Raw genomic sequence first — 20,083 nt, forward strand, 5'->3', positions numbered from 1 at the left:
GCCCAGATTGTCTAATGCTCCCATGTCTTGGGAATACAAACATGTGAAAAAATTTCAAAACAAGCCCACCCCCCCCACCCCAAAAATTACTTTTTAACCCTGAAAACATTGTGGGGTTTTTTGTCAACTTTCAAACCTTCTTCACTTTCGATAAAGAACAGTGGAACCATCTGCTCCTGCTGGGCCCTTCAGTGTTTTTTGTGACACAGGTCATGTCTTCAGTGCTGTGCACTACAATAGGTGTAGAGTCAAGGTCCAGTTCTAGGTCAAAGGTCACCCAAATGGTCCAAACGCATATTTGATGAATGAAGCTGTTCATGTGGGTTCTTCCACATGTTGGGCTCAGGTTCTGTCCTCAGAACATCTACTGACCACAAACAGCTGACATTCAGTCAGACTCATTCAACACAGCTGTTTCCTCATGTGTTCTGCACAGACATGAACACAGAACAGACGGGAGGACGACACAGTGGTGCAGAGGAGAGACCTGGAGCCTCAGACAGAAGGTCCTGGGTTCAATTCAACACCAGGACATGGGGGTGGGGCCTGTAGTCCATGGGGGTGGGGCCTGTAGTCCATGGGGGTGGGACCTGTAGTCCATGGGGGTGGGGCCTTTCTGTGTACAGTTTCCATGTTCTCCTGTGTCTGTGTGGGTTCTCTCTGGTCCTCTGGCTCCTCCCACCATCCAAACACATGCTCTGATAGGTTCATGGGTTCATCTAAATCCCCCATAGGTGTGAATGTGACAGTGTGTTTGTCTCTGTATGTTCAGTCTGGGATGAACTGGTCACATGTCCAGAGTGAACCCCGCCTTCACCCATAAGTAGCTGGGATAGGCTCCGCCCCCGTGACTCTAGTGAGGATAAAGCAGGTTCAGAAAATGAATGAATGAATGAATGAATGAATGAATGAATGAAGTGTTGGTGTTTCCTCCTAAATGTGTGCTGGTGTTTCCTCCACACTACTGGCGGCAGATTCAGATGTTCTGTCCATGTTTGAATCTGTAGTCTGTACTGTGTCTGTAAAGGACCAAAGGCCTGGGGGGTCCCACCAGGAAACCAGAGGAACACAACTGAGGACACATTTGATCAAATGTGGGAATGTATGAATTTTTGAAAAAACTAGTCATTTTGGTGACCTTTAACCTCCAACATGACCTTGACATCAGACTGTTCATAGTACAACGTACTCTGACCATCCAGTCTGGCACTGACAGGACCATGAACTGTCCCATCCTGAACATGTTTATGCACTGAACTGGACAAAAGAGGGCAGAAGCTGGGGAAGCTGCGATTCTCAGAGTTACAAAAGTAATTTTCAGGGTAGGGGGGGTTTGGATGAAAATTCCTAAAAAGTGACACAGGAGTGCTTAGAACATCTTGTAGCATCAGAAAATCAACGCTAATGTGGTATTTGATATTAAGCCCCCCCCCCCCCCCCCATTTTTTAAAGACAATTAATGTGGGGCTTGTCACACAGTAGAACTGCTGCTCAGATTTGTTTTGCATTGCTTAACTGATGCTGCATGACTGTGCCAATTGTTATTTTTGCGTTGGAATATTAACTGGTACTTATTGCCAAATGTTTTGTTTTGTCAATGTTTTAGGTAACAAATGATAAAATGACTAACAAAAATTAAGTGTAAAAAAAAAACAAAAAAAAAAAACAGGATGTGGTGACCCTAAACCTTATGCAGTAGTTCTGAATGTGGGCTGAAAATACCTGAAAAGTCTCCATCTACACCTGCAACAGAAACAACGACACAAGGACAGACCAATAACAGACCAAGGCTTTATTAACATCCACATGTTCTCCTCAGTCTCATGCTACAGCATCACCAGATTTATAAATATTAAACCATCACCAGATTTATAAATATTAAATCATCACCAGATGTATAAATATGACACCATCTGCAGAAACAATCACCCATACCTTCAGTAAACCTACAGTGCTTCCATCCCTCCCTTTTCTGTGCTATTGAAGGACAGCACTTTAAATAATACAAACGTGATTTCAACTCAAAACAAAAAAATATCAGTAACAAACATGTGAAAGTTAAAGATCCAAAGGAAACTCAGTGTAAAACACAGGCTTTGAAAGAAAAACATGGAATATTTGTGAATGACTTAAAGGTCTGTTGGCAGAAATAAGCTTCAAGAGCTGACGGACTGATCTGAGGTAACATTATGGTCATGAAAAGATGAGTCTGAGCTTCTGTCATCCTTCTATGTTTAACAGTTAATCATCGACGAACATCTAAGGGTCGAGTGCATCTATTTTGAGGACGAGTTCCATCACTAACAGGTTTAAAGGCGTCGTTCATTCAGGTCAGGCTACAAAGAGGAATATGTCAAAGCATTCGTTCATTCTCAAATATTTGATTCAAGATAAAAACGGTTACAACAGGAAAATCCAGATAAAGTACCAGAGAGGGCTCACTGAAGACCAGACCAAAGGTGTTACAGTAGGTAGTCCAGGTACAAACAGCTGAACGTACAAAGTCTGAAAAATGTGGCTTCAAATACTCAGAAAAGTCCAGCAGCGTCTCTGGGTCTGGGTCTGACAGGGGTCCAAAAACAGACAGTGCACTTTGGGAAGAACAGTTCACATGTGACTGCGGTTGGTTGGGTAACTCAGTGTGTTCAGATGTCGACATGCGCTGGGAACAGATAAAACAGGTAAAAGCAGTCGGACCCGCTGCTCTGAATCAAACATGCACAGACGGCTCAGCGTCGGAGTCTGAAAAGTGGAAACAAACTCACTATAAAACACCCAGACTCTGCTGGTTCACAAACCGCACATGCTCAGTCTGACCGTTTATGTCAGACGGGAAAACGAGGAAGGTCAGAACACCGAAGACCCCGATGGGAACGACTGGTCCGACCCGATCTGTGTATCATTCATTCATTCATTTTTCAGTTTAAAAACAGAAAACAAAAAAGTGAATCGTTTTTTTGTTTTTCATTTTCAAAACTAGAATGAAAAACAGATAACGGTTCATTTTTCCATTTGCCAATTTTGTGCTCAAATGAAAAACGGAAAAAACTGATGACAACTGTTTCATCTGATTTTGCTGTTTTCAGTACAGTTCAGTTGTCTGACCCAGAAGTAGTCGTTACCAGGGAAAAAAGAAACAAGCAGAATCATGGCCGGAGGAATATTTGGCTGTAATTAAACAGCTTTTTGTGTGAATGCAATACGCTCCTGTGTTCAAACAGCTGCTTCATTACAGCCAAATATTCCTCCAGTCCGGCCATGATTCCGTTTATTTTTTCCCTGGTAACGACTACTTCTGGGTCAGACAACTGAACTGTACTGAAGACAGCAAAATTGGACAAAATAGTTGTTATCCGTTTCTTCCATTTTTAATTTGAGCTCAAAATCAGGAAATGGAAAAACGAAGCGTTATCCATTTTTCATACTGGTTTTGAAAATGAGAAAAACAAAAAAACGAGTTGTTTTCTTGTTTTTTGATTTTTGGTTTTAAATTGAAAAACGAATGAATGAATGATACACAGATTCGACCCACCAGAACCCACCAGAACCCACCAGAGCCAAAAGCCTTCTCAGGTTCAGACTCAGGTTCAGGTTTCCATGTGTGTCATTCACATTTGAACATGTTTATGGAACAAACTTCCATTTTACAAACACTAACTTCAGCAGCACTAATGAATAATGAATAGTACCAGAACCTGGTCTGAAACTGGTTTAGGGTCTGGAGGCTCTGATCCGTCACATGATCTGTCATGTGTTCATTTTTGTGCATTTAACCCCTTAACGCCTCACTTTATATACAAGTTTATTAAATGAAATAAATCGTGTGTGGGTTTTCTTTCAAGCAGATGGTAAATTAAGTGAAGATCGTTAATCTGACTGTAGAACATTAAAGTGACAGAAAAGTGGATCTGATGCAGATCTGTGACCACAGGTAGAACAGCCAGCAGAGATGGAAAAGAAATACAACAGATTTATCTGTCCGAGACATGGAGATTCAGAAGGATTTTCAGTGCTCTGACCAGGTACGTACTGAGCATGCCTGAGCCGACGTTAGTGGGAATACAGACACTGTCAGCTGGTTCTGTCACGGAAACGGTTTGGTGCAAATTTGCCACAGTTGGCGTTAAAGGGTTAAATAGTTTCTAACGGGGGGTGTTCAGTGTTTCCTCTGTTTGGACGGTCAGCTGTTTAATATCCAGTCCAGACTGTGGCCCCACTGGTCCAGGTGAACCAGACCCCTACCCCAACTGGTCCAGGTGAACCACACCCCCACCCCCCCAGGCCCAGGTGAACCTGACCCCTACCCCCACTGGTCCAGGTGAACCACACCCCCACCCCCCCCAGGCCCAGGTGAACCTGACCCCTACCCCCACTGGTCCAGGTGAACCACACCCCCCCCCCCCCCAGGTCCAGGTGAACCAGACCCCTACCCCCCTGGTCCAGGTGAACCAGACCCCTACCCCCACTGTTCCAGGTGAACCACACCCCCACCCCCCCCAGGCCCAGGTGAACCTGACGCCTATCCCCACTGGTCCAGGTGAACCACACCCCCACACCCCCCAGGTCCAGGTGAACCAGACCCCTACCCCCACTGGTCTAGGTGAACCTGACCTCTATCCCCACTGGTCCAGGTGAACCAGACCCCTACCCCACCCGGTCCAGGTGAACCAGACCCCTACCCCCCTGGTCCAGGTGAACCAGACCCCTACCGCCCCGGTCCAGGTGAACCAGACCCCTACCCCCCTGGTCCAGGTGAACCAGACCCCTACCGCCCCGGTCCAGGTGAACCAGACCCCTACCCCCCTGGTCCAGGTGAACCAGACCCCTACCGCCCCGGTCCAGGTGAACCAGACCCCTACCCCCCTGGTCCAGGTGAACCAGACCCCTACCGCCCCGGTCCAGGTGAACCAGACCCCTACCCCCCTGGTCCAGGTGAACCAGACCCCTACCCCCCTGGTCCAGGTGAACCAGACCCCTACCCCCCTGGTCCAGGTGAAGTGCAGCAGGTGAATCAGTGGAAGTACAGTTGGGTCTCCTCCTGAACTGGTCTTGGTAGGGGGTAGGGGGCCTATGTGGTCTCACAGGAGGCAGCAGGCTCTGAACATGGTGAGCCCCGTCTGGGAGGTGATGAGCAGAGACACGCTCTCATTGGCCGATACGAACAGGACGGTGCCCCGTCTCAGCGTGACATCAGAGTGGGCGGCGGCAGAGGCGGCGGTGGCGTCGCCTTCGATCACCAGGAGGATACTGGCACTGTCAACCGGAGCCAGGGTGTACTGCTTCACTGAGGCCGGGACCTGGACCAGGACACAAGACCAGGGTTAGACACAAAAGACTCCGCCCATTTTCATCCCTCCCTCCCACATGAACCACCTCAGCTGAATCCTCTGCAGGTGGAGCATCAGCTCTACTCTTCATTCCCCCTCTGTGGGTGACACCAGCCCCCCTGTGCAGAAAACTCCATTCCACGGCTTGTATCCACCATCCGGTCCTTTCAGTCACTACCCACAGCTCATGACCACAGGTGAGGGTAGGACCGTAGATCCACCAGTAAATCCAGATCTTTGCCTTTTGGTTCAGCTCCTTCTTCACCACTGCAGACCCAGACAGCATCCACATCAGAGCCGACGCTGCCCCGGTCCACCTGACAGTGTGTCCTTCCATCCTTCCCTCACTCAGCGACTCTTCTCCAACCTGGAGAGGGAACTCCACCCTTTTCCAACCCATTCTCATTACATTTTTAATTTTCCATCCTGTTTCTGCTTTAACTCTCCTTTCATCTCACGTCTTTTCCATGCATTTTGTCTCATTTCATCGAATCGCACCATTCGTGAACTGACCGTCGGTGTTGAAGTACAAACTGACCTGTATCCTCATGACGGTGAAGTCCGGTACCGGGGGGTCGTACAGAGACACACAGGGGTCCGAGGCATCCTGAACACACGGGAACAGTTTGGAGGCGGCAGGGGCGGGGCTATAGCTCAGCATGTCGCACAGCGTGTTGACGTCGATGTATTTAGGAGTCAGGCCGGCCCTCACCGTGTTGTCGGAACACGCCATGCACTCGATGCAATCTGACGGACAAAGGTAAGACAGGTCTGAGGTGGTCATGACCCAGATGGACTCAGACCTAAACTTTAACAGCCACATTAAATCAATGACATCATCAGCCTCTGACCATCTCAAAAACATTATTAGAATCACAGGTTTCCTGTCTAAACCAGACTTAGATTTATCCATGCATTTATCTCCAGCAGGTTAGACTACTGGAACAACCTTCTGACTGGACTCTAAACCAGCTGAAGACAGCTGCAGTCCACCCAGAACGCTGCTGCTCAAGTCCAGTTAGAACCAAGAAGTATGACCATATTAGTCCTGGTCCAGATCTGTGCACTGGCTTCCTGTGGCTCAGAGAACAGACTTTAAAACAGCTCTGCTGGTCTACAAGTCTGTCCATGGTCTAGAACCAAAGTACATCTGGGACATGTTGGTCCCATATGAACCATCTGGGACCCTGAGAACCTCATGGACTGGTCTGAGAACCTCATGGACTGGTCTGAGAACCTCATGGACTGGTCTGAGAACCTCATGGACTGGTCTTCTGCTGGTGCCCAGAGTCAGGACTAAAGAGGTAAAGCTGCGTTTCAGTTCTATGTGTTTCAGTTCTGTGTGTTTCAGTTCTGTGTGTTTCAGTTCTGTGTGTTTCAGTTCTATGTGTTTCAGTTCTGTGCGTTTCAGTTCTATGCGTTTCAGTTCTGTGTGTTTCAGTTCTATGTGTTTCAGTTCTATGTATTTCAGTTCTATGTGTTTCAGTTCTGTGTGTTTCAGTTCTATGTGTTTCAGTTCTGTGTGTTTCAGTTCTGTGTGTTTCAGTTCTATGTGTTTCAGTTCTGTGTGTTTCAGTTCTGTGTGTTTCAGTTCTATGTGTTTCAGTTCTGTGTGTTTCAGTTCTGTGTGTTTCAGTTCTGTGTGTTTCAGTTCTGTGTGTTTCAGTTCTATGTGTTTCAGTTCTGTGTGTTTCAGTTCTGTGTGTTTCAGTTCTGTGTGTTTCAGTTCTGTGTGTTTCAGTTCTGTGTGTTTCAGTTCTGTGTGTTTCAGTTCTATGTGTTTCAGTTCTGTGTGTTTCAGTTCTGTGTGTTTCAGTTCTGTGTGTTTCAGTTCTATGTGTTTCAGTTCTGTGTGTTTCAGTTCTGTGTGTTTCAGTTCTGTGTGTTTCAGTTCTATGTGTTTCAGTTCTGTGTGTTTCAGTTCTGTGTGTTTCAGTTCTATGTGTTTCAGTTCTGTGTGTTTCAGTTCTGTGTGTTTCAGTTCTATGTGTTTCAGTTCTGTGTGTTTCAGGTCTATGTGTTTCAGTTCTATGTATTTCAGTTCTATGTGTTTCAGTTCTATGTGTTTCAGTTCTATGTGTTTCAGTTCTGTGTGTTTCAGTTCTGTGTGTTTCAGTTCTATGTGTTTCAGTTCTATGTGTTTCAGTTCTATGTGTTTCAGTTCTGTGTGTTTCAGTTCTGTGTGTTTCAGTTCTATGTGTTTCAGTTCTGTGTGTTTCAGTTCTGTGTGTTTCAGTTCTATGTGTTTCAGTTCTATGTGTTTCAGTTCTATGTGTTTCAGTCTGTCTGATGACGTCACACAGACCTGAACTGTGACAGTGTTTGAGTCCAGGCTGAAAACAGCTGTTCAACTGTGCACAGAACAACTGAAAGGGTTCTATCTGACCTCTGACCTTTTACTTTGTTTTAATTGATTATTATTTATGTTTTATTGATTATGTGTTAATTATAATTGTGTGTTTTTAATCTGTTTCTTTTCCATTTTTGTAAAGCACTGTGAATTGCCCTAGTGTGAATTGTGCTAGACTCATAAATCTGCCTTGCCTAGATGTGAGCCGGTTTGTTCCGGGGCGGGTCTACAAACTCACCTCCGTACAGGTAGGCGTGGGGCTCGTTGGCTCCCAGGAACATGGCCTGTCCCGGATCCAGGACCAAGTGGTTCAGGAAGTAGATGGAGAAGCAGCCGATGTCTCCTGGATACTGAGAGTGGAGGCAGAGCAGCAGGTCCCCGTTACTGCTGGATGTGTCCTTCCCCACGGCTCCTGCAGGGGGCGCAACATGGAGATGCATATGCACACACACACACACACACACACACACACACACACACACACACACACACACACAGGTGACAACGGGTCAGAACACATTTAACAGTAGACCACTTTAAAAGTCAGTCTGCGTCCACAGGGGCGGTCCATTTATGCATCTGGTTTTTATTCAAACTGGTTCTGCAACTGGTGACTACCAAGGTTATTATCGTTAACGAAAACTAACAAAATGACCAAAACTAGAATTGTAAAAACATTTTTGTTAACTGAAATAAAGGAAAACTATAATTAAAAGAAAAAAACGATAACTAACTGAAACTGTATTGTGTGTTTACAAAACTAACTAAAACATATAAAAATTATGGATAAAATTCCCTTCGTTTTCATCTTTGTCAATGTCGGAGTGATATGAAATCGATTTATTTCACTCGAGCAATTTTAGCTGCTGTCACCATATGATATTTAAGGGTCCATCACTTGTGTTCACTTGTGGTTTCCAGTCGTCTTCTGGTCCCCACTCTACCTGGAAACATGGAGACTAAAGCAGCAGAGTCCTGTCTGGGATTGATTTGAATACGACAACAGAGATGAAGAGAAAAGAGACAAAACTAAAACTGAACTAAAACTAAGCATTTAGAAAATAACAAAAACTAATAAAAACTATCAAATCTGCTCTAAAACTGAATTAAAACTAACTCAATTAGAGAAAAAAAAAAGTCCAAACTAAATAAAACTAAACTATAATGAAAAATCCAAAACTATGATAACCTTGGTGACTACTTGGTCAGATTAAACCCAGTTCTAACCTTCCTGTGTGATTCTAAACTCTGTCCTTTCTATTTCTCCACACGGCTGTGTCCTCTCCAAGGTTCTAATAGTTTTGGATTTTTCATTATAGTTTACTTTTATTTAGTTTAGACTTTTTTTCTCTAATTCAGTTAATTTTAATTAGTTTTTAGAGTAGGTTTGCTAGTTTTTATTAGTTATCTTTTTTTTTTGTAAATGCTTAGTTTTAGTTTTGTTTTCGTATTAGTTATGGTTTTTTTCATATCTTTTCTCTTCTTCCACAAGTGAACACAAGTGACGGACCCTTAACTATCATGTGGTGCCAGCAGATAAAATTGCTAGAGCAAAATAAATCGATTTCATACCACTCCGACATTGACAAAAATGAAAATGAAGGGAATTTTATCCCTAATTTTTATTCGTTTTAGTTAGTTTTGTAAACACACATTACAGTTTCAGTTAGTTACATGTCCGACAGCGCTCAGCCTTTGAATGTAAGTTCCTACCTTAGAAAACCTTCAGCCAAAACCAACAGATACAGATTCTCCTTCATACCCTCATCCATCTGAATGCTCACCTCTGCACGGTACACGTAGCATTAGCATTAGCATCAGTTTAGATTTTATTTAACTGTGTTTTTATTGCACCACCAAAGTTTATGTGATTTTGTCATCTTGTGTCTCACTCTGTTTTATTTTAGTGTTTTCATTGCCTTATTTGTTTCATTTTAATCTTGTTTTTAGCTCCCTTTTCCCTCTTCGTCTAAAGGCCCTGCTTTTTGACAGGTCACAGTTGTAAACTAGAAAAGCACTCGCAGAGCGCAGACCTCCACCAAACCAGATCAGTGCCCCCCCCCCCCCCCCCCCCCCATCACCACCAAAATGTAATCATTTGTTCCTTGTGCCAGTATCAACATTTCCTGAAATTTTCATCCAAATCTCCCCATAACTTTTTGAGTTATCTTGCACACAGACAGACAGACAGACAGACAGACAAACCAATGCCGACAAAAGCATAACCTCCTTGGTGGAGGTAATAAGAATATTTTCTTCTACATAAATTGTTTCGTCGTTGCTGTTTGCGGTTGTCTGTGCAGATTCTCATTTGTCTGGGGAATCGTTCTTCTCGGTTCTACTGGACCGGTGACGGATGACACGTTTTCAAAAGAGCTAAACCCGTCCAGTAGAACCACGAAGAACTACCAAGAACCAAACTGCTACTCTTTTAATTGTTACTGCTGCAGAAACAATTGCAACAAACAAAGGTCTAAAACAGTGGTTCTTAACCTTGTTGGAGGTACTGAACCCCAGCAGTTTCATATGCGCATTCACCGAACCCTTCTTTATTAAAAAATAAAATGTGATTTTTTTCAAATTCAAGACACAGGTATATGTTTTACTGGTGCACAAAATGAACTGTACATTAACATAACTGTGTTCAAAGAACAAAACCAATACAGTGCATGAACTCACAACAAATTACATACCTTTTCACAAAGACATGACCTTTTTTAATACTACCAAAAAAGATAATTGCATGTAGTGTATCAAAAAAAAGTTCTCGTTGTACTCCTTCAGTATTTTTGTGATCGTTGTTTTATTACAGCACTAGCTCGGCTTTAGCGTAATACGATTTCTCCATCCGCGACGGTGCGTCGGTCGTCACATGATTGTAACTGACCAGTGCGGTGACCGAAAAATGTAAACAAACGCTACACATGGCTGCCTCCGTGGTTAACAGGAAGTAGCAAAACTCATAACAACGATGTGGAAAATACTCAAATAATTCATCGTCACACGAGTGGAAGAGATTATAAACACTTCCGGATGTGTTGTAGTGCTGTAAGCAACAACAATACACCGCATATATTGGATGTCAATCAGAGAAAGAGTCTCCGAAAGCCGTTTGTTTACATACACGGACCTAGCCCGACACACACACCTGACTAATGAGTCCAGTGTGTGTCTTGACCTCCGCCGAACCCCTGAGACTGACTCACCGAACCCCTAGGGTTCGATCGAACCCAGGTTAAGAACCACTGATCTAGAATGTTCTACCAAACTAAAGCGGGTTCTGACCTTCTTCTGTGACTCTCTTCACTAACATGTTGAGCTGATCCACAAACACCTTCTTCTCACAGTTCATCATTCGAGTGAAACACTTCTTTAAGGCCTGACTCGTCCGGACTGGGTCTCCCACGCTGCACCTCAGCTCTTCCGCTGCCTCGTTCCCGACCAGAGCATGGAATTCTGGGACGGCTACAGGACAAACACACACAGGTAAGAAGTGGAAGCAGGTAGACTCATATCGTACATGCATTTACACAAGGTTCCAATCCGACCCGCTGGATGAATTTACAAAGTGCAAAAATTCCACAGTCCAGGCTGTGGAACTCATTTTAGTTGTGGTTCCACATCCAGACCAATCTGATCTACAGTCAGATAATAACAGCAGAAGAACCCACAAAAAAGAAGGACTGCAGATTTTCTTCTTGGTTTGATGTGAAAAAAACCCCCAAAACATTACATTATGTCTATAAATAATGAGAGCTTCACATATTTGTCTTTGTTTTAGTACAAAAATAACATTAAATTATGAAAATATTTACATGTACAAACTCTCCTGTAACACTAAAATGTGACTAACCTGAACAAATATGACCAACCTGAAATGTCTGTATTAAATTCAGTCCAGTTTGAACTCTTTTCTTCCTGTTCCTCAGTGTTTAGTGTCTTTGGAGATCTGATCCAGAATGCACATGGACTAATGAGAAGTGGAGGAAGAAGACTGAGAAAATTACACTAATTTTTGTTCAGAAATGTCAGTTTTTTCAGGTTATTCACTTCTTTTTTTGTTTGGATAGTTTATAAAAGTAAGTATTTTCAGAATTTAATGGGGGGGTGCACTAAAACAAAGACAAAAATTTGCAGTTGTCATTACTTGTAGGTTATTTTATTATTATTTTCCCGGTCCGGCCCACTGCAGATCAAATTGGGCTGAATGTGGAACCTGAAAGAACATGAGTTTGCTTTACACCATACTATGCTTGGTGTCCCCGTTTCCTGATGTCCTCTGTCTTCGTCCCGACCCTCTGAGGACTGTGGACTCACCTTTGAGGAAGCCCAGGATCTCGTCCACTGGTCTGAACCCACACAGGCCCTGGAAACGGGTCAGAGCGATGGCCATCTCCGGTTTGTGGTTGTTGTCAGGGTAATGCTCCGGAAACTGAGCGTGGAGACGAGCCGCTAAATCCTGTGGGAGTCGAAAAAAACAGAGGTCAAAGGTCAGTGAAGCGGGTGGTAACTGGGTCTGAGCGGTGACGTACTGGGAGATCTGTCTGTTACATACAGAGTGGAATCAAACATACAGGGTGTCCCAAAAATGTGTACACACCTGAAATAATTGTAAAGGAGGGGATGATTAGAATTCATTTAATTTTCCAAATGTGATAGAATTTCCAAACATCATTTTATTGTTTTGTCTGTTCCTCCTGTTCTCAAACTGACGTCCGTTCTGGTCCCCATAAAAAACAGTCTAGTGGTGTGAGGTGTGGAGAACTGGACAAACAGGTGGACTGGCTGAAAACACACATACAGAAGCTGAAAACACCATGTGTGTTTTCAGCCAGTCCACCTGTTTGTCCAGTTCTCCACACCTCACACCACTAGACTGTTTTTTATGGGGACCAGAACGGAAATTCTATCTATTTGGAAATTCTATCACATTTGGAAAATTACATGAATTTTAATAAACACCTACTTTACCATTATTTAAAGTGTGGATACATACATACATACATACATACATACATACATTTTTTGGGGGGACACCCTGTATACACATTACTGGCATTCAATGAATTTATGAATCATCAGAAATAGAAAAAAAAGAGTGAAGAAGTTTGAAACGGAACGTCCCATTGATGAGACTTTGTGAACTCCTGAAGCTCATATTTAAATCCTGTGTAAGTTGAGAACACTGACGACTCAACAGGTGACTGATAGGGTCCACATGGAAACAGATGTGACTAACCTCAGATTAATAAAAGGAAATAATATTTTATTAACCCCAGGGGGAAAGTATTGGAGGTAAACTGCGTTAGTTGGGAACAATAACTTCCCCCTGTGATTAATAATATATTCTGCTTCTGCTTCTGAACAAACACTCTTTAACGTCTCCACCTGCTGTGACTGTTTGATCCAGATGTTGCACACTGTAAAAAAAAAAAACCCACAAAAAAAAGTGATATTCCGGCAGCTGGGGCACCAACAAAATATTGTTAAATAACAGAAAATAACCATCTCATAAAAATACGGTAATTTTCCATAATTAAAATACAGTTTTTTGCCCTAACTTTACATGAGATTTTGCTTTTTTTTTTTTTTTTTTTTTTTTTTTAACTTTTTAATGTTTAATAAAGAATATTTTCATGTATTAAAACAATCAAATTAACTTTATTTGTTTATTTATTTATTTGTTTGGTTGGTTTTTTGTTTATAACTTTCAGTCAGACTCAGTTGTCCAATCCACTGATAAAAACTGTATTTGGACAGTTTATCAGTGCTTATACATGTTATACATTCACAAAAATACATTTATTCAACAGTTTTGTTGTGAAACCTCCTGTAATTACACAAGATATTTGTCAATTAACAATTAAGTCTTGTTAAACTTACAGAACAAATACTTCTTTTACGGTTAATTGTCAGTCATTTTATCTGGTTTTTATATATATATATATATATATATATATATATACATATACACACACACATATATATATATATATATATATATATATATATATATATATATGATTGATTGATTTATTTATTTTACAGTATTAAACTTTAAGTTAACAGTTTAATCTCATGAATAGAAAAGAAATATTTGTGAAATTACAATACATTTGCAAATGTATTTTAACTGTATTTTTCTGTGAAAAAAGAAAAAATTCATTTTAAAAAATGTCAATTCTATGGTTATTCACAGTTACAGTTTTTTCATCTTATTTTACACTTGACATGTAAAATCATAGTCTGTTTTTGTCATTTCATTGATATTTTCCTGTATTTTAAAAATACAGGAAAAATCTGTAAAATAAAGAGTGAAAATTCTGTTAAATTACTTTTTTTTTTTTTTTTACAGTGCATGTCTTCGGTACTGACCCGGTTGGGATGGGCCTGGATGGACAGCGCTGTGTTGACAGACAGGACTTTGAACAGGAACGGGAGCTGTCCATGGAAGGTGTCTTTGACCTTTGACCCCAGGCAGGCGGGGAAGTGGGCGATCCACTGACCCAGGGTGGTCTGGGCGATCCGGTTGTCTTTAATCTGAGCGTCGCCTTTAGGGTGGGCGCCCATCCACAGCTGGATTTAAAAGCACACATGTTCATCATATAAAGCAGCACCTCTGGAAACAGCTTTTATTGAATCATTTCCTAAAAGCGCTCACATCAACAGATCAGACCAACAGACATGTTTAATGTTCTGGTACCACAGGTGTTTGTGTCAGACTGCAGTGGAAGCTCAGCTTCCACTTAAATTATGAAAATTAAATGCTCAAATCTGTTCAGTTGTTTTCATTTCATTGACTCCAAATGTGTCGGAACACGTTCATCTCTCAGACCAGTTGGTTCAGAACCAGTTTGATCCCAGATCAGTGGACTGGATGTTGTTCACTTCTCCTCCATTCCCGTGTCTGTGTTTTCTCCTCCATCTCTGCTCAGTGCATTTGTCGTAGACGCTCAGCGTCCATGCACTTCAATGGGACTGAGTGGAACTGCTGGAAACTGACTCTAAACTGGACGATCATTGGATAAATGACACCATGTTGTCCCGCCCCCAGACGCTTGGCGTCTCTGGGGGTGAATGGAGCTGTGGGCGGAGCTCGGCCGGGCCGGACGCTGAGCTTCCACGTGCTGATTGGGTCCAAAGGCTGAATCCCATTTGATTGACAGCTGTTTTCAGATCTGCTCCTTCACTGACACAGTTCAGTTTAATACCGTCACACATTCTGCTGCAAAATCACAGAAACCACTACGACATTACTGGTTCATTTCTTGCACTGTAAATAAAACACACTCATTGCACTTCCATGTTTCAGTTGAACATAATTTCATGCATATGGCTCTGCTGGAGAGGACACTGGTCCAGTCCCTGGAAAAGACACTTACTTGGTACAATAAGGTCACTGACCATTTTCTTAAAAAGGAACTGAGGGACGAATTTATGTTTAAATAACTTGACAATTTTTTTGATGTAAGCCGACAATGAGCTTCCCCTGTCTGAAAGACGAGCAGCCGCCACTGTCTGGTAAATATGGCACCAGTCATCTACTGTTCAGGTTTATTCTGAGACTAACCCCATAAAACCATTTGTATCATATTTGCTACACCAGGTTCTGAGAAGATCAATATTTTCCTTAAAAACCTGTTGAATGTGACCTGATATGTGTTTTCTGCCCCCTGGTGGATAATCATCCCACCACAGCCAGTGGAAGGGCTTTTTTTTCCTTTTTCAATATGACAGCTAATGTTAAATCATCCAACACACCTTTTGTAGAAAAGTCTGTTAGTTTTCAAAAAGTTACGTTAAGAAGAGCATTTATATTGTTATTCGGTTGAAAATTGAAATACATTGAAATTATGGTGCCATTGAAGGAAATACAAAGGCTGTAAAATTTTATGTAAAAAAAAAATAAATAAATAAAATTACATGTTTGATGTTTTCAAACAGTTGCTGGTAAAATGTATTTTTGTATCTAAATTTAACCTTGTTGTGAGCAAAAGTTGCATAAAATGCCCAATGCATGGAATGTGATTAAAAAAATATATCATACACAAAATTATATAGCAAATTTTTTTGTTTGGATTATGTTAAAAAGGCAAATAAACATTTAAATTCCCCAAAAATAGAATTTTGTGGATATTTTTTTTAATGCGTCAGGTTTCAAAGGGTTAAAACAGTCTTAAATGGACCTAGTTTTAACGTGTATGAACCACTGAACAGAATGTTGAACATGGTTTGTAAAATGTCAGGCTGCCACGACCTCGACTGATGACCTTTATGAGGAGCTGCTGCTGCTGCTAAATAAAGACACACACACAGACACACACACACACACACACACACACACACACACACAGATACAGAACACAATGTCAGTGGGACGCTGCACAACAGCTGGTCGTTGTGTTTAGGACCGAAATGTCCCTAAAATGCTCATGTAACTTTGGCCATGTCACAAAAAAGCTTTATATTTTATGGGTCTTGGTAATAGTTTATCAATAGTGCCCACTGACAACATTTAAAGGTGCTGGAGACTTTCGTGACCAATTTTTCCTCAGATCTGTCAAACCTCAGTCATATCCTCAGTTAATGAATCTGTTGGTCTGTCTGTCATTATTCACCTGAATCTCTTGCATTATGGTGAACAGTTTCTTAGTTCCACCCCCATAAACAAACTGTGCATTTTCAAACCGACCCGGGAGGTCACTCAGGCATCTTTGGAATTTTGTTGCGACGTGCATTGTAGGAAACTGCGGTTCGTGCAGCCACCTGACAGCGGCAGCGCGACCATATGGTATTATATGGATGAAACAAACACACAGAAACGGCCTGAGGAATATGCACAGAAGGAGGGGAGTTCCTGCCGTTTCCGATCGTGTCTATTCCAGCCGCTGCTGTCAGGTGGCTGCGTGAGCCTTCTTTCCCACATTGTACGTTCCGACAAAATTCCAAAAATACCCAAGTTCCCTCCCGGCTCATTTGTAAACACACGGTTTGTTTGTGGTGGATGGCACTAAGAAACTGTTCACCGTAATGAAAGAGATTCAGGTGAGTAATGACAGACAGACCAACAGACTCATGACACTGAGGATATGACTGAGGTTTGACAGATCTGAGGAAAAACTGGTCACAAAAGTCTCCAGCACCTTTAACCCTTTCATGCACTGTCCACTCCAGTGGACAGTTCTTCTCCAGCTGTTCTCTTGTATATTAATGGGTTTTGTTGTTTTAGTTCCATATCAGCCAACACAGTGGACGCTTATGCACCATCCCATACACTGTAATTCAGATCATTACTGTAACTTTACTGTTCTAGATAAACCTGATCTGCACTAACATGTTTGAGTGTACATCAATTGTTATTTGTTAGACAAGAGGTTTTTTTTTTGCATATTATCTCCATGAAGTGAGTAATTACTAGCATTAGAATATGTTAAACTGTGAGAAGACATCAGATTAGCAGCATTAAAAATGTTTTATTTCATTGTTTTCATATCACTTTCTGATACTGGGTTTTAAACACATGTTTCTTTACTTCAAAAATGAAATGCATGGATATTTTTGTAACTCCATAGAAAAAAAAACTCGATCGCATTGTTTTTTTCATGGCTAAACAGTGAAGAAAAAAATCTTGACTAAGGTTCTCATAATTCGTGCATGAAAGGGTTAATATTATTCAGCTCCTGCATGAGGTTTAGAATGAAAGATAACTTTATTTGTCCCACAATGGGTAATTCAGTTCACAGTTGCCAAATGCAGTTCAAGAAGTGAATGATAGTACAATGTGCAAAACACACAACACACACACACACACACACACAACACACACACACACAAAAACACAGGTAAGGAGGTCAACAGTGACAAAATTTCATACTAAACTATTAGCCTGAATCAATGAGGGAATAAATGAGTTTCACCTAAATGGACAAGCTCTGGACTCATGCATCCAGTTCAGACACAAAAGACTCGTGGAGCCAAACCCCTGACCCAACCAGAGCCACTTTGGGTGGAATTTCACATGTTCTGGGTATTTTCTAGTGCCAGAGCTGTGTCCTGATGTGTGCAGATGTTTGACTGCCTCATCATCACTGTCTGTATTTAATTATTCCTATGATCCTTGAACTCACCTCTGCGTACGGTTTTCCAGCCTCGATGACGGCCAGCGGGTCTCCACCCACCACCAGCTGGGCCACCTCACTGTCCAGACCCACCTTTCCCCAGGCGTAGTTCTGGACCACACATGTCAGAGGAAACACTGAAAAGAACACAAGACAGCAGATGGTTTAGTCGTTACAGGAACCTCTGACAAGAGGAATAGAGATGGAACCATATGAAAGTTTCATATCACAGTTACTGTGACCAAAATTATCAGGGTCATCATTATTATTGCGGTATTATTGAAATTGTGCTCAAAATGTTCAAAAAGTACTTAAATACACAATGAAAAAATTTAACCAAGTTGTATTTTGAAAAAAAAAAAAAAAAAAATCAAATAAAATAATTGGCACAATGTCCCTTCTGTGTCAGAAACATTCCAATATTAACCCTTAGTGGTCTGAGTCTATTTTGTCCATTTTTCAGTCCTTTTGGTTTGGCCTTTATATACTATATAAACAAATGTTTACTATACCCATGTTTGGATCTGTTTTTTCAGCACAACTTCATCTATATCATCTGCCTATTATTTTTTTTACTTTAACCTACTATAAAAACACAAAAGGCCAGAAAATACACAAAAAAAAAAAAAAAAAAATCCGATTTGTAAAATGTATATAATTTATTGCAAAAATAACACACAGATGTTTAACGAACCTTTTCAAAGACTTTAAAAGTGAATACTGGTTCCAAATATTAGGTATAGAAAATTAAATTGTAAAAAATTAAAACTATACTCAAATATTTGACATAAAAACATATCTTTACATATGCGTTTTCTCCAGAAAAGTGTGGTAATCAAACACGGTTATCATGATAATTAGAATTTAAAGGTCTTTTGTGGTTGTACATTACTGAGTGACTGTGATGAACTCCGAGCTGAAATTAAAACACTATCTTTTTTCTTTTCCTGTGATTCTTTGCACTGCCATAGAGACAGCCAATCAAACTGCAGCTACTCCTAAAACAGGAGCCAATCATAGAAGACAGAAGAAAAATGAACAGGATGATAATAAACAGGATTAACAAGATTTACAAATAATTCACAATAAAAGTAATTAGGATTTTATCACCCAAACCTAACACTGGAGAAGAATTATTTATTAAACTCTACGTAATAATGGTGAGAAATTAATTGAATTAATAAAGATTTAATGATTTATTCTAAATTCCTCATGATCCTGTATTTATATTAAACATCTCAGCTGATCATCCATCAGCACAGAACATGTATGAGCTGTCCCACACATGTGAACATGACTGGAACAGCTGACCACACATGTGAACATGACTGGAACAGCTGACCACACATGACCCGGTGCTTCAGATCAGATCCACCTCCAGAACTCAAACACACATGAACAGTGTTGATCAGAACCAGTGTCAGTGTGTTCATGTCTGTGCTGTTTCACCGACAAACCGGAGCTGAAACCACCGACCACACACCGGACTCAGCCCCGGGTCTGGGCTCGGCTCGGCACGGCTCGGCACGGCTCGGCTCTCAGGTGAGTCGCACAGGTGCAGAACACGTTCATAAAAACAGCCACATGTGTCCCGTACTGATGGAAATGACGGTAAATGTGTTCAGAAACAGAGGAAATCTCACTCACCTCTTACTTCCTCCATGACTGCGACGTTTACGTGCTCCTGACGTCACTGCGGTCACGTGATCTTCAACTGCACGGCATTGTGTTTATTCAGATCATTAATATTATCTGGTACTGTTTTAATCACAGGTTCAAGTTCATTAAAGACAGTTAGGTTTGTTCATAACATTTTATATTGTACTGAGATTATTTACAACGGAAAAGTAACGACGTGGCCACAGTTTGACTTTTATGTAATTTCTTTTCCACTTTATTAATCAAAATCTGTTCATATATTCTAAAGAATTCCATAGAAAAAGACTTTTTTTTCCCAGACTGAGCATCAACACACACACACACACACACACACACACACACACACACACACACACACACACACACACACACACACACATATATATCAGTGTTTTTTTTAAGTTTGTTATTTCATTTATCCAATCCAACTTTATTTGTAAAGCACTTTAAAACAGCTGCAGTGGACCAAAGTGCTGTACAGAAGAATAATTAAAACCAAAATAGAAGAATAAAATACAGAATAGATTTAAAGACATAGAAACTGTACAAAAAAGAAAAAAGTGCTATACAGAAAAACAAATAAAACCCAAATAAAAAGAATAACATACAAGAATAGATTAAAAAGCCAT

At 41.3% G+C, this 20,083-nt stretch overlaps 1 protein-coding gene across 1 annotated transcript; it reads right to left on the minus strand.

The window, feature by feature from the left end:
- Nucleotides 1-1,777: 1,777 nt before the first annotated feature.
- mpi (mannose phosphate isomerase) lies at nucleotides 1,778-19,458 on the minus strand. Its single transcript, XM_030137123.1, has 10 exons — nucleotides 19,443-19,458; nucleotides 17,805-17,932; nucleotides 14,053-14,253; nucleotides 11,995-12,136; nucleotides 10,963-11,142; nucleotides 7,916-8,089; nucleotides 5,866-6,074; nucleotides 4,980-5,297; nucleotides 3,518-4,247; nucleotides 1,778-2,877 (listed from the first exon to the last, which is right to left on the minus strand). Exons 1-8 carry the CDS (start codon nucleotides 19,456-19,458, stop codon nucleotides 5,079-5,081), a joined length of 1,269 nt encoding a protein of 422 aa, XP_029992983.1. The 3' UTR covers nucleotides 1,778-2,877; nucleotides 3,518-4,247; nucleotides 4,980-5,078.
- Between the last annotated feature and the right edge of the window lie 625 nt (nucleotides 19,459-20,083).

This window comes from Sphaeramia orbicularis, chromosome 6 (assembly GCF_902148855.1).
Source record: "Sphaeramia orbicularis chromosome 6, fSphaOr1.1, whole genome shotgun sequence".
NCBI lineage: Eukaryota > Metazoa > Chordata > Actinopteri > Kurtiformes > Apogonidae > Sphaeramia > Sphaeramia orbicularis.

What these genes read in the sequence shown, in the direction of transcription:
- mpi (XM_030137123.1), bottom strand. An exon ending in CTGGAAAACCGTACGCAGAG is followed by an intron (nt 14,254 to 17,804) that starts GTGAGTTCAAGG and finishes TTTTAAATCCAG; the next exon opens with CTGTGGATGGGCGCCCACCC. An exon ending in CCACGCCTACCTGTACGGAG is followed by an intron (nt 6,075 to 7,915) that starts GTGAGTTTGTAG and finishes TTTGTCCGTCAG; the next exon opens with ATTGCATCGAGTGCATGGCG.